The sequence below is a fragment of the Syngnathus typhle genome, linkage group LG10 (assembly GCF_033458585.1).
Source record: "Syngnathus typhle isolate RoL2023-S1 ecotype Sweden linkage group LG10, RoL_Styp_1.0, whole genome shotgun sequence".
Lineage (NCBI taxonomy): Eukaryota > Metazoa > Chordata > Actinopteri > Syngnathiformes > Syngnathidae > Syngnathus > Syngnathus typhle.
The window spans coordinates 9989462-10005000 of NC_083747.1; the positions used below are offsets into that span (position 1 = coordinate 9989462).

Here is a 15539-nt window from a genome sequence, read left to right on the forward strand (position 1 = left end):
ATACTGAAAATAAATGTGAAACAAAAAAGGCTGTATCTGAGTGTCATTATTCATTAAACTCAGATTGGAATTTTGTGACCGTCACAGCTAAGACTGTTGGCCTTATATTATTTGCCCCTTTAAAATTGGACTTTATCGGAGCTGCTATCATTGGGTGGGTGGAAGGGTGGTTGGATGGATGGATGGATGGATGGATGGATGGATGGATGGATGGATGGATGGATGGATGGATGGATGGATGGATGGATGGATGGATGGATGGATGGATGGATGGATGGATGGATGGATGGATGGATGGATGGATGGATGGATGGATGGATGGATGGACGCACGCACGCATGCATGCATGCAGGTTCTCTGAAATTTCATGCATGCAATAGATATATAGCCCTCTGAATTGTAATGTAGAACAAGTTGGTAAAGACTGCTTGATTAAGCGACATTTGCATCTAAAAATGCAACTGCTAAACATTCACCAATTACTTTTATCAGTCAAAACATCCCAAACTTACGATGCTACTCTCTTACCTCTGAATGAACCCTCTGTACATGGGAATGTAGGTTCCCCTTTTGAGAGAAAGATGCTGGGCAGAACATACAGAGATGAGGCTTTTCCCCAGTATGTCTCACCATGTGAGTTTGCAGTACCACCTTCTGGTTGAAAGCCTTGCTGCAATGTGTGCACTTGAAGGGCCTTTCACCTGAGTGAAGACGAGGTGAGACACATTAAGCTGTAGCAGGCAACAGGAGAATATTTTTCTGCATGTACCGCTTACCTGTGTGTATGCGTATGTGTCTGACAAGCTGGCTGGGCTTTTTGAATGCCTTTCCACAGTGATGGCAACTGTTGGTGAACCCACTGCGATCAATGTTTTTTTTGTAATTTCTGGAGCTAGATGACAGCGGCCTATAATAAAAGGTAATAAATAATGGGTTAAAATTTGGAGAGCCTGTGGAATTTTTTTTTTTTTCATGAACTTAACAATTGTTAAAACAATGTGTTAGTATGATAAAACAGCAGTGTTGACAGTTTCTATTATTTTGGAAGAAGGCTAAAGTCCTTTGACTTTTAACATTACTTTTTATTTATTTATTGAAGCGTCCTAACCTCATTTTAATGTGACACTTCATGTGCTCCTTAAGGTGTGCAGATGTCTTGAGCTCCTTCCCGCAGTTCTTGCAGGTATAGACAGTGCCGGACAACTCCTTGCGATGGTCCTCTGAGTGAAGAGAGAGTTGACTCTGAAGAACAAACTCATCCCCACATTCTGCACAGATCAGGTTCTGAAACGTAGGAAAGTGGAGATAAGATTTGTTATAACTGGGTTTATATTCACCAATTTGCTGCATTGTTGGACCTACCTCTTCTCTCTCGTGGAGCATAGTATGGGATTTGAGACTGGCAATGCGGGAGAACTTTTTATTGCATACAGGACAGGTGAAGTCAGAGGTTTTGTGAGTGGACTTGTGGAGTGTGAGGTTGAACTCCACATTAAATGTCTGTGGACACTGGTCACAACGATGAGGCTGGGAAGAAGAGCAGAGAGACATAATGTTGCGTAATATTTCACAAGATTAGTCCCTGCAATGCACCCATCTCATGCTGTTGCGGGTTTAAGGTTAAAGCTGCTCATTACAGGAACTTGATATTGATCATTCCTGTCCATAACTTAACCCAACCGCCATCATGGGCCACTCAACCCACTTTGATATCAGTAAACCCCTCACCCACACGACACACTACATGCTGTCTGAATGTGGGCATTTGCACACAACAAACTGCAGTGAGGCTCAGACCTTGATGGGGACGGCAAGCATGCAGATGAACTTCCCTCAGATGATCTAAAAGTCGGTGCAGAAATGTGTTGGTTATGTTCAATTGTTTGTACAGGATAGCGGTTTGAGTACTGGTCTCTGCTGACCTTTGAGGTAAAGATACGGGATGTGGAGGAGGTACAGTGCAGTTGTAAGGCCGGTTGGATGAACTGCAAATTTCTCTGAAATTTCTTTGGAGACGTCAGCATGCCAATAGCATGCTCCCTCATAACTTGTGACTTCTGTAGCATTTACATTTCTTTTCAGTCTATCATCCTTAGTAGCAGACATACTAACACACTAATAAGTATGAATTATAATCATTATTTATTATGATAATCAGGCTGTACATTATTACACCTGATTTATCACAGATCAAGAGATTTGGGGTCGACTTCCACGGTATGAAATACATGGCTTTTAATACAGCATGATATAAAAAGAGCTGTTTAGTCAAAATTGCCCAATTACCCCGTGCATAATTGCAATCAACCAAAAACTGAAGGTTTTAATGTTGTCCATTTTACTGAAGTAAAAAACCTAGACTTAAAACTCTAACCATCTATGCTAATATTCCGACAGGTATTGATCACCTTCATAGTGCGTTATCAATACATTAGATCTTAACCTCTTACCTTGTCATTGACCTCATGCTCACGAAGATGCCTCTGCAGCTGGCTCTCTGTGGTAAATATTTGTGAACATATTGTGCACTTCTTATCCTTGAATTCACCATCATTGAAACCTTCTGCCTTATTTTCATTAGCATCTGCATCAAAAATAAAGGGCAAAACAAAACATTTTGCTCAGTTCAATCCTTACGACCTTAAACCTTTCACATATTACTTCTGTGTAGGTATTTGCGCACGTGTTTTGTGAAGTGTAAAATCTAACCGAATATTTAATTTAATATTTGACCCTTTCTTGTCTTCATTGTGTTCAAGGCGTTTCTTATGGAAGGATTCAATGTAACATGCAAAAAAATGTATGCAGCGCAGGAAAGAGCTCAATGATGACTGATCAGTTAAAGTAGATAAACTTAAATTCTGTTGATTTGATCAAATGACATTTGAACTTGATCGGTTGAGCCAAGTCAGTGAACTTTAGTTGCCATGACGCTCATAACGTGGCCCATTAAAGCAAGCAGATTTGTGATGAAACACATGTAAAACAAATTCTGTCTTACCAAATGGTTTGGTAATTCTGTCAATTTACAAAGCATCATTAGGGGCATGAAAGTGAATACTGAAAGCAGTTTATGCACTGGTATTATATTTGTGTTGGAATTATTATGATTCTGTTGCTCTTTTCTAATGATACAGATAATGTATAGCCCATTCAAAAACTGGAGTGGAATAAACTGTACTGAGTTGTTTTGTAGCTCCCCAGCTCATCAGACAAAAACAAGCATGGGCACTTGGTGACGTGTATTTAGATTCTCAACAAGTATCCTTTGAAATGTGGCTGGCGTAACTTCTGACACCTGAAAGCAGCATCATGTGTTCATCCAGCAGGTATAGTCGTTAATAAATTGCATTTATTAATGCAACCAAACACGTCTAGATTTCAGTCGTCACAAAATTTACGTCCTAAATGTCGACGATTGCCACGTTTAGTCACCATTTCAGTTATTTCGCCAGTGCAAGACTTTGGCATTTTTTATGATGCGACCTTTAAAATACAGACAAAAGGGTAAAGAAACGTATGCATGCTTGGTGAAACCTCTCCCACACAACCTACGGCTCGCCGGGGCTCGTAGGACTGTTTCCCATGACCGAAACAACTACAGCCACCATTCGTGCAAGTTAGCGTCTAAGCTAGCTGTGGCAGCAACGACGAGTTAGCACAAACGTGCTAATGGCAAATAGCTAACAAACGCTGGTGCAATACAAAACACCAAGGTAGAATTCGATCGTCTAGGGAAGAGCACTTCTTCTTTCTGCCACCGATTCAGTCTGGAAGCCAGTGAGAAGAGCCACCGAGATAGTATTAATATCATTCCGCCTCAATCACTCCTTCGCCGCACAAAGCAAAGCCCACCCGCAATACTATATCCGGGGACTATATACACTACATTTAAGTGTTATTAGATACGATCTAGAAGTTTTTATTAAAAAACCACCGGCTTCTTTGGACAGACTAACATCTATATTTTTTATTCGCTACATTTTGGCACTTGTTACCTGTTCCGTCGTTGCTTTTAACTCTCAGTTTGCGAGGCCGGCCCCGCGGCATAGTTCCAGTTCTCTGAGCGGGTGTGCTATGAACAATTTGCCTTTCAAAATGGCGTTTCTGTCATCTGTAGTGCGGAGTTGCAGTGAAGACGCGCAGTTGCGCGACGAGGGAGACATCTACTGTTTGACCTCCTGTAATGCTTCTACGGCTGCTCCTCTTCTAAACGCTAACGCTACAAACATAACGAGCGTGGAAACTACAAAGAGGCAAAACAATTGCACAAACAAAAGTAACTGAATGTGAATAGATTACAGAGAAGTAATGTTTTAATCAAGGTGCAGGCTGCAAGACTTTGGTGTATGGATCTGAAGGGTGGGGGTGTATCAAAAGAAAGACTTTAAAAAGCAAAGATTACAGTGAACCTAAAAATCAATAAAATAATAATAATCACCAGAGCCGGGTCTAGGCAGGGGCAAGAGGGGGCCTGGCCCCCTCAAATAAATGTTGTGCCCCCTCTGACTAAATCCCCCCAAATATATTATATTCCATATATTTTTATTATCTCATGCCTCTTTCTTTCGCTCCACTTCCCAATTGCTTGCTCCCTCAAATATACCAAGTTGTTTTGTGTGTCATGTTCCTCCGCTCCATCTCTCATCCACTCACATAGATGTGGAAACAAATTCCAAAGGCAATTGTGCTAGTTTATTACAGTGATTGTTACAGTGTTAACTGTGGCAAACAGGAAACAAGACTTGTCACGAAAAAAAAAAAAAAAGCTGTCCCTTGTGTACAAAATAAGACTGAACACTCCCTTTTCTGTGCCCTGACCGATCCTGCTGATTTTTAGACATTTTATATTTATAACAGGTGCGATGGTGCCAAATCATTTATGTGTTGATAATCTACAACAGCCTGCCTCCCGTCAATGAGCAAGTCCACAGCCTCAGATCCTCAGGTGAGGGCCTGTTACTAAGTCAAGGGTCAACTAAAATTACCCATGAGCATTCTCCATCATGGCACATTGACTTTGAAGCAACCTGGCTGAAGATGTAAGACAATAAAAATTGAAGGCATCTCAATCATTCCCTCATCAATTAAAAAAAAACCTTTTCAGACAGTTGTTTTTTTCAGTCAGTTCTGTGTTATTTTTATTTGTTTAGGTTTCTACACTTGTTAGAAGTTTTGGTTGTTTTTCTGCTCTATCAAAGCACTTTACTTCATGAACACATTTTTAAAAGTGATGCAGTATATGAATAAAATTATTATTATTATTACTACTGTATTTGGTCTAGTGAGGCTACACACTTCACGAGAAAGCCACTATATGCAAAAGATAGAGTACAATAAAATGCTTTCATATAAGGTGACTTCAAAACAAAACAAAGCAGGGAGACTGGTTTTATTGGATTGGGTTCTCAGAAGAAGATTATTGTTCCTGTTGGCACGTTTGATGTTGTGGTTTATTTCCCACATTTGCCAGCAGAGAGAGCCATTGAGTAATCTTTAGTCCACTGTCAAGCAAATTGACTGACAAAACGGATGTTGTTTACATTGCTTGTTGAGTGGGGACTTGAGATAGAAGATATACAGAATGACTTGAATAAATTGATTAAACTCTGGTATTCACAAATATAACATGTATTCAGAGTAATTATAACAAGCAAAAACAATAATAACCTCTGGGTTATTCTATTTCACTGACATGGTGTGTTTTAGCCAAATTCCCATGTTTGTTTGCTTATTGAAGACCTTTCAATAAGCCCTGTTGGGAAATTAAATACAAATTTGGTTTTGATGAGATATTAACCAACTGTTTGGACAAAACATTACACAGTTTCCTTTTTTGTAGCTAACAAGAGGAAGTTTGTGGCTTGGTTTTCCGTGAACAAGTTAGTTGCTATGAGCAGTTTATTATGTGTTCTTCCCCGTCTCCTCAATGCTACGCAGCAAAGGCCTCAAATCTCATCTCTGAAAATAAAAAAAAATTGGTTACATTTTGTAGAATAACAAGATTGATGATGTCATCCTTTCCTCTTCCTCAACTGTAAATTATTGTCCTTCCCTGTTAAACTGCCTCTTCCCGTTTGACATATTCAGAATAAGAATAATCAATCAATGTAACTGTCACAAATGTGTTTGCCAGAAAACCTACATTAAAGCTTTGTCAAACAACATGCAAAATTCATGCATTGGAAACATGCGGTGTGTCAGGCAGACTCATCCTTGCCAGCTTTTTTTCCACACATGACTACACATAGGTCAGACTGTAAAAAAGATGTTTGACAGGATGATATCTGCTGTATGAGTGGCTGATGGATTTCAATAATTCCTCAATGTTACTCAATTGCATTATATTCTTTCTTTGTTTGGATAGTTTATTGCAATATTGATGATAGAGCCAAACAGACAGTCATGCTCTTCTCAAACAAAGAACAAATTCAGCCGTAACATTCTCAATTTAATCAGTACTCAACCGCTCTGTGAAATGCAATGACAAAGAGACAGGTGGCATCTCATCATGACCTCTGGAGTGACCTTGTTCACCAAGATTTCACATTCTGCCAATGTTTCCTCTCCCAGGTGTGGCATGATTTACCATTGCGCTGTCAAGACTCCACACTCCAGCTCCACAAATCATTCCTTGGCATCATGAAAACAGCATGTGACAGCCGCGGTCACCATGGGCAGCTCCCCCTGTGACCATCCCCACAGGGGAGGAGCACTAAGGTAACGTGCATGGCAACATTCTCTGTGCTGCTGCTGGGGTGTGTGAACACAAAGGACTGTCAGCCATTTCCAATAGAAAATCAATAACATAAAATAGATTAGATTATGGTAATATACAAACCACAGAACCGAACTGTATTCAGGTGAGTTGGTAGGTAGATAGAAATGGGGATTAATGGGTTGATGATCAGTGATTGTCAACGAGTGTGCTGGGGCACATTAGTGTCCCGTGAGAGTTCTTAAGGTGTTCCGTGGCAAATTATAGAATTTCACCTAAATGGCCCAGAAATAATTCATAACAATGTATGTATTTTTGCTAATCTACCTATGACATTTTTGTCTGGTGGAGTGCTGTGAGAGTTTTCAACCTTAGAATGTATGGCTTTCATCAATAAAGGTTGGCAATCACTGGGATAGATAATAGGTACCATTAGCTCCCCATCAGGTGTTACTGCGGGCAGAGAGACTAGATAATAGGGATTACACAAACAAAACTTTACAGCCAAGGCACACACATTAATGCAAAGGTGAGCTGCTGTAACATAAAGCACAATAGCTGTGGGCTTGACAGATGAAATAGCAATGCAGCAGTGTTTTATAATCAATAATGCATGACTGTCCATCTTCAGCGAAGGAAAAGCCCATCCAAATACCAAAGGCATGAGGACTCTTTTCATTTTATGCTACTAAAGGTCAGTGCATTCACATCTATACTGTACTCTTCACACACACAACTGAGAAAAAAATATACATTTTATACATTCGAAGGATTGTGCACATTTGCAGTAATGAAAGGACACATAGGACACAGTGAAGTATAATTAGTATAATTAGTATAATTGGAAGTCTATCTTATAATGTAATTGCTACATCAATAGATCACTAAAGATGGTTTGCATTTTTATTATTATTAATAATATTTCAAATTATTGATCTAGATTAGCTTAAGTGCTCTCTTTTATGATGCAAATGGTTTATCAAACTTGCCATTTTGGAGGGGGCTTCTGAAAGGTGACTATTTTGCAGGTACAAGGTTTTAGCCCACACCAGCGATATTTCTCTGTGAGTTTCGTAATGCACATACTACAAAAACAAGCACCAGATACCTCATCCACTCATTTATACAGACACAGATGCAAGAAAAATAACACTTTCTTATGTTTGTGCAATTGCTTGGTACTATATGCATCTGCAGTACATATCTGTATGTGCATGCTGTAAAAGCACGACAACTTCTGCAAGTATGATGCACAAGGATGTAGTCATTTTCCACCTACCACATAAACCCACATCCCCATGATTGCCCGGATCAATTAGATACCGTTGAAGGCTAATCCCAGAACTGCCGCAGTGACTTCCTAATATTTTTTTCTTCTTTGTAAATCCATAGTTTTCCCACGCAAAACTAATTACAGGTAGAGATGTGCAGTTTGAGATGAAAAACTGGGAGACGCTTTGATGGATGGTGAGCAGGGACAGAGCAAATGGGCAATTAACATGACAATGGGGATAAGGCCAAACAAAGACACAAGTGTGTTTGGTCTGCAGAAGTGGAGGTTGTGCAGATGTCTTCTCTGTGTGTTGCTTGGCGGGGTGGGGGGGTGGGGGTGGGGGGGTGGGATGTGACAAAAATACGGTAAATAAGCAAGTACAAAGCAAGTAATTAGTAAATAAGAAGAAAGAAATGCTGAGGGAAGCCAAAATCAAATTTCTGTGTAATGCTTTCAATTTAAAGATGTGGCGAGGAAGAAGAAAATGAGAGCTCAAGTCTACATACTTCGGCAGGGGGTGACCAGAGTCTTAAGTCTTTAGAGCAGGGGTCACCAAACTACGGCCCGCGGGCCGGATACGGCCCGCGGGACCGTTTAATCCGGCCCGCCAACCCTGAACAAATTGTATTATTAAACTTTTTTTTTTTTTTTTTTGCTCATTTTGCCTGCAATGACTGCGTTTGCCCAGTAGATGGGGAAGCGCTCGCCTGCGCATTTACTACCGGAAGCCGTGTCAGAAAGCTCGGTGCACACTCACAAGTGCGTGTACGGACATGGCGCACTCGCGCTCTATTTGTATCAGTCCCGAATTTAGAGCGTGGGCTGTGACGACAGCATTCTTGTAATTTGCGCGCTGAGCTTTCAGATGCAGTTTTGCGCTAAAGCCACCCACAAACCTTCCCCTGGAATCCTTCCGTTAAAATGTCGCCCAAGTAAAGCAGGGTGAACACAGTGCCGAGCGTTTAAAAGAGTTGCCAATTTGGCTCGACGTACGCGACGTGACGTTCAGCCACATGAACGTCAACATCTACCCGTCACAGATCGAGGTAAACGGACAAACACCTCGGATCTCGCCTAAGAATTGCCACAACAAATTTTACTCCAGACTATGACGCACTATCAAACTTTAACAAAAAAGACAGCAGTGTCTACAAGCCTACTGGAACCTACAAAAGGATTATAAGGAAGGAACACAAGAACTTTAAGAGACTGCTCATATGTGTCAGAGAGGTTCTGCTCTGACAACTGAGCTGAACTTTTATCTGTTAAGATTGTTCATGGCACAACAGAAAGTTAATGTTCCATGGTTTTTTTCTATGAAGAACCCAGAGAGAGTTATTTAGTTATTTATTTCCTGTTTTTTCTGTGAAGAACTCAGAGAGGGTTTAGTTATTATTTATTTCATTAATAGTGTTATTATTTGTTTCCTGACTTTTTTTCTGTAAAGAACCTGGAAAGGGTTATTAAATAACCGTTATTTGGTTATGTGTGGCTTTCTGGAAAACAATAATTTTTTTAAGCTCCCCTACGATCGTCACACTTTTTCTGTTACAAACTGCCACCGGCCCGCCATCAGAGAAGGGAAAGGTTATGTGGCCCTCACAGGAAAAAGTTTGGGGACCCCTGCTTTAGAGTCTTTATAGCAGCATATTTCTATAGCTGTTTATGTTTAAAATGACAGGTAAATAACTTAAAATTTACCACTTTAGAAATTAAATTATCTCTCACTTTCTAATGCCATTAAACTCAAGAGAAAATTGGCATGGTTTCCTCACAGACTACATTTACATGCAGTCAATACTTGGGTTAAGTCAAAATTCCTATTCCTGAAACATTCCGAATAACCTGTTTATATGCGTGAGCAGACGGAGTTGCTCCTGGATTTGAATACCTCAATGTAAACGGTGACGCACAGACACTGTGACACAAATAGACGTAATACCCTCTAGCATCAATAAAACATTATATTCATGTCACTCATCACAGGAATAAAGCAGACGGTTTACCCCTAGCTGCAAATGTTTTGCTATTATTGTTTACCTCTGCGTTGTGTGCCAGAAATATGTGCAGATGGCACTGGGGACGGAGCGGACATGTCTCCTTCCGTTTCATAACGGCATAAAAGTAACAAGACAAAAATCTCTGGTAAAACAGAGGAGTAATGTTGCATTTACATTATACAAAAAATAAATTGTACTTCTGAGTTGTAATTTTCATCATTTCTCTTCCTGAAACCAGATTGCCAACTCAGCAAGGCAGACGCATCTTACAAGCCAGAGAAAATTAATGCTATCTGCTAATCATGTCAACACGACATGTTTTGTTCCATATTTAAAAGGCTGAGAAACCCTGAGTGCACGCAACTCTCGTGGTACAGTGTCACAAGCTCTAAATTCCAACTCTCAATTGAAAACACCATCACGTCTTCCCACGCTGTAAAAATTGGGGTGTTTGCTCAATGGGAAAGTTAGAAAGAGAAATTTTTAGTTAATATCAAAGCATTTTAGAAGATCTTATTCATTTTAGCAACAGTGAAATGAAGAGAAAAAGCTTATACTTGAGTTCAGTGGAAGGGAAGGCATGTGAGAGCACAAGGTAGCTGGTGAAAAACAACAAAACCTTAAGCGATACGCACAGTTCACCACAAAGAGTTAGTGGCAAGTCAACACCAGAGTTTGGTGGTGGTTATTTATAACATAACATAACATAACATAACATAACATAACATAACATAACATAACATAACATAACGTTAAAATAACAGCTAAAATTTTCCAACAGGAATGTTTAACAGACCACCAACTTATGCTGGCCAATTTACTAGTTTGTTGCATGTAATGATAGTAGCCACTTGTTGATATACTACTCAGATGAGAAGTTGAATTTGTGCCAACTGAGATAAGTTATACTGGTCGGGCAACTATGCTTTCAGTTGGGCTGCAAGTTGAGTGAAAGCAAACAGCAGTATGATCCCTGTCATTTTTACCCTAAAACAGTACACCCAGAGTAAATTTGAAGCTGTTCTTGAACCATTTGGGGTATCTGTATTTTGAGACAGATGACACTTTGGATTTTTCTCCCCAACTGTCAGAATCTATTAAAGTGCTACTGGCTGTGAGTAATGCAAGTTTGAATACACAAAAAGATGAATTTATTCTCTGCCAATTTATTATTTTAAAACATCTGCTTGGAAAATGAATGTAGCATTAACATGTAAATAAAAATGTTTTCTCTGTCGACTACTGTTATTCATCAAATGCAGATGCAAACGCAATGCAAATGCAGTGTGTGCGTACGTGTGTGTGTGTGCGCGTGTGCATGACAAATACAAATTTTCTAAAATTTATGGAGAATGTGTTGCGTCAGTCAGATGGTTGTGAGTTCTGGAGGAGGGCAGCAGAGAAAGTGAATGTTTTGCTCTCCGTTAAGCGTCCAAAGAAGACTATAATTAGGGCAAGAACAAAAGAAGCTGTAATGCGCAAGAATGTTGTTACAGTATAAAGGAAGGTAAGCATTTCAAAAGAATGTCAGTAATCTGCTTGTACCTATATGTTATCGAGTGGCAAGTATTAAAAAAAAAAGAAACACTCTTCCTTATTGAATGTAAAGTTGAGAACCCAGAGTTGAAGGAGTATCGTCACGTTGCAGAGGCAGACATTTGGCCAATGACTGACTTGCACTTAGTGGATTATAACAAAAATGTGAGTAACATGTTATGTAAATGTTACAGGGAATGAAGTGGGGAGAACAAACTGTGAGTGACCCAAATAAGTTCCACCCAAAAAATAAATCTACTTTTCATGTGGTGGTAAACATAATAAATTACTTCACATCGTGAATTATTGTGGAACGCAAAACATTCAGAATTGTTGTAGAAGTCATGACCTATACCTTAAAGTGGAATGCTGTAAATGTCAACTCTGTGCATAGTGAAATATGTTTCCAGCTAAATACTAAGCATAAAACATACCTATATCTTCTTTGTCACCAAAATCCAAAACAACTAAACAGTGTGCAACCATGCCTGATGGCTTATCACATGGTTGAAATACACAGTAATTCCCAGTCTGTGAAAAAAAGTTTCTATCTGATTAGTGTTGTGGACAAGAGTCCTTTGTTTTGGGTTTCAGTCTAACAGCTTCAGTGTTCTGGAATCACTTTGCAACCACAGAACTCCTTTCTTACCAGTAAACAGACACAGTGAATGTCATCAGCCACATCACAATGCAACAACTCCCCCAACTGAAACAGATAACATCATTCTACAGAGACACCCTTGTCACTGGTACTTTGTTACAGTAAATATTTTATCTACAGATTGAGGGTGTCCGCAAATTAAACAACACATTTTCACCAAGATGTGTGTCCAGTTAGCACAATGCAATTTTGAACGAGAGAAGAGTGTGAGATTTTCAAACGCTTTCAGTGGGGACGCTCTGGAATTTCCAATGCACATTTGTCATGCTTTTAAGTGATTTAAAAGTGAGAGGAATGGATGCATTGTGAGGGAGCTGGGACAAAGGTGGGGTGTTGAATGGCTGCCTATGTCCCTGCTCGACCACTGCATATAGATAAAGAAATATACTGTTGTGTGTCATCATTGGTTTTAAATTAAGAGATGTACCACAGCCACTTGCATTATTCCAGTGATGGACGAGAGTGCAAAAGGTAAGGCCCGTGATGATCTTAATTCTTGTAAAAAAGTTGTTTGTAGCAATACCAGATGCATTATAAAACAGATTTAAAATAAAAAGTGTGAAACTCATGAGGATAACAGGGGCCTATATCAAATACATACTTTATGCTTAAATTCTGAGGATTTCTAATTTAAAATTTATATAAATAAATAAATAAATAAATAAAGCTGTAGGCCCTACTGCAAATTAGAACCGGTGAAAAAAAAGCACATTGACTACTTTCCAGCCACTTTCAAAAGATTCTTTTATACTTTCATTCAGAGAGAGGTGGCTTATTTTAGTTGGGCAGCCACTGAACAAAGATGTGGAGAAAGACAGTGCAAAAAGACAGAGGAAGAAGGAGGAGTTCAAAAACACCCATCCCCCTCTCTATGTGGGGAAATATGCAGCCTTGCCATCTATTATTGCTTCCTTCAAAGACCTTGTCTTTGAATTAAAATGAATGATTGAATTTCCTCATAATAGCTGAGACCATCTTAATTAGTAACGTTGATTTTATGAATTGTGGTTTGATTGCGTGTTGTTGACATTTTTTTTTCTTGAGGCAACAGGTTTCATTTATGAACTGATCTGTACATATGTTTGACAACTGACTAATTATGAACGTACACACAGACACACTGCTTAGGTCTACTTTCAAAAGAGCACATTTTAATGTCAGCTGTTTTGATGCCTTCTCGATTGAGGGTATTGTGCGTGTGTATGTGTGCGTGTGTGTGTGCATGCGTGTTTAAAAATGGTTGGGGGTGGGTAGGATCTGATTATGCTGGTAGTGCTGTTCCCCCCACCTCTTAACAGTTAAGACAGTCTAATTACAAAGTGGGTTTGAGCCCTTGGAACATTGCAAACAACAGCTGTCTATGGCATGAGTAGGAAAGTCAAACACACGGTAGAATGAACACAACACACCCTGATTATAAGATTGACACACACAATTTATGTGTTGTCTTTTGTTTTACTGTGAACTGGGGGGAAAAAAGCATTTCTGGTAGTAGAATTTGAAAGTAGAATGAAATATATTATCTTGAGGTGTTTGTGTATTTACAAACAATTCTGAGGTTTCATCCAAAGAATTTCGTACCAAATCGGTTGTGCCTCAGGTTAAAAACAGCGCCAATACCTCACAAGGTGTCAGTGGAAATTCAGCTACTGTGTGTCAAAGACAAAGGAAAGAAAGAAAGTGGGTTCATAGGTTTAAAAAAATATATATAACACAGAACCTTAAACTGAATGAAGGGATTTTTAATGTTGGGACTATAACAGGAAATTATGATTTGGACAAAAGTAGCTATACTGCGCGTTTAGTAGAGCAGGTGGACATGCAGTAAGGCTTAGGGCTTATGATGGTTCAGAATTTTTTACCATAGTGTTGATGCTGAGAGAAATAAGTAGGAGTTATCTGAAAGGAGGAGTGAGTTAAGTATGACAGTAAAGTGATGAGACTTTTGAGACTCTTGAAATCAGCCTTGTATTTATTTTTAATGTAATTAGTGGTGATGCTATGACCCTCGGGCAGGATATGAATTAGAAGCGAAAGAAGAATTCAAGAAGGAGCTAGACTAAGCGGTTCAGAGCTCCTCAGGCAGAAAGTTGTGATTGGTGAAGATTTTGATGAACATGTTAGTGCCAACGTTTAAAGTAGAAATTGATGGAGCAATGTTTTGTTGATACAGAAGTCGCTATAGCTTCTTCTACTACTACTGTATTTCCAGTATAGTATTTGGTCGCTCTGCATGTCAGAATAATTTGTTCTGCCCAAAAGAGTTACGGATCAATATTTTAAGTGGCCATAGAAACAATGCATCAGATGATCATTTTAATTTAAACTCCATTCAAAAGGTCATGATAGAAACAGATCATCTCATTCAATTTGCTCCACATGATGTGGTCAAATCCAGTGAGGAAATGCTATGCTTCACTTCAACCAATTTGAGTAATAGCACTTCACTTTAAACAATAATACGAGCTAATTCCTTTTGGGCAAGGAGCTGCACAGATAGGCCAACAAAAGATAATCAATATCATATGGTGCATGGCCTCAGTAGCTTCCCTAGCATTCTCATCACATGCCTCTGAGCAGTTGTCTATCAGCAAATTCAATGTCAGGCACAATGTCAGACATGTTCAGGGCATAGAGTTAATTATGACACCATCATTCATGACGGAAAACACGCTCCTCTAATATGGGACCATCAACGCAAAGAATCATTGCATGCCCTTGCCTCACATAAGAAGATTAAATACAGTTATGACATTCAATATGGAATTACATTTAATATTTTCTTGTGTAATGTTTGGTCCGTTTTGTTGTAACCCTAACCCTTGTTTTTCATTTCAAAGGTTTCCAAGGCCTCTCAGTGGAACCCTATATTTGTGGCCCATGAATGTACACAATAATTACTCTAGCTTTTTTGCCCTTCATCATATACACACACTCTCTTTGAAATGTGAGGACACACAGAGTCTTTCCTGTATGTGATGTACAGTACCAGGCTTCACCTAGGGTGTATTTTTTACTTGCCTTGTGACAGCTGTATGTGAAAGGGTCATTGTCACCAGTAAAACAAATCATGTCTGTCAAGGTTAAACTACAGCTAATTTCCTGTTTTTCCTAATAATAAACATCACATTCTTATTTGAACTGAAAAGGTATAGTACACACATGGAATGCCATTTGATTAGAAAATTCCACCTGTGATAGTGTGTGTGTGTGTGTGTGTTTCAAGTGGCTGTTGTTGCCTCCTCCTTGACACCCATATTGCGTTTGCATTTTTTTTTAAAGATGAAAGAGGATTGTCTCTGTTGTTTCCACATCCTGTGTATTGAATATGATTTGTGGCTGCATATTATC

General features: G+C 39.3%; 1 protein-coding gene and 1 long non-coding RNA gene across 5 annotated transcripts in view; one reads left to right on the plus strand and one right to left on the minus strand.

Moving 5' to 3' along the window:
• The window catches only part of LOC133161395 (zinc finger protein 236-like), a 22677-nt gene extending 18496 nt beyond the window's left edge, over window positions 1-4181 (minus strand). Inside the window, exons 1-7 of one of the 4 annotated variants that reach the window (XM_061289864.1) lie at window positions 2451-2584; window positions 1923-2057; window positions 1798-1842; window positions 1363-1527; window positions 1109-1284; window positions 777-907; window positions 529-701 (exon numbers count right to left, since the gene is read on the minus strand). In XM_061289864.1, coding sequence (XP_061145848.1) covers window positions 529-701; window positions 777-907; window positions 1109-1284; window positions 1363-1527; window positions 1798-1818 — 666 coding nt within the window. In that variant the 5' untranslated portion in view covers window positions 1819-1842; window positions 1923-2057; window positions 2451-2584. Of the gene's footprint in view, window positions 1-528; window positions 702-776; window positions 908-1108; window positions 1285-1362; window positions 1528-1797; window positions 1843-1922; window positions 2058-2450; window positions 2588-3998 lie in introns of those variants that run through there. The other 3 variants (XM_061289866.1, XM_061289862.1, XM_061289865.1) reach the window with 3 other exon arrangements.
• On the plus strand, window positions 3210-11199 carry LOC133161552 (uncharacterized). The gene is made up of 5 exons (XR_009716087.1): window positions 3210-3329; window positions 4861-4948; window positions 6574-6720; window positions 7350-7412; window positions 10230-11199. It is a non-coding gene; the product is annotated as an uncharacterized LOC133161552 (long non-coding RNA).
• Window positions 11200-15539: the final 4340 nt, after the last annotated feature.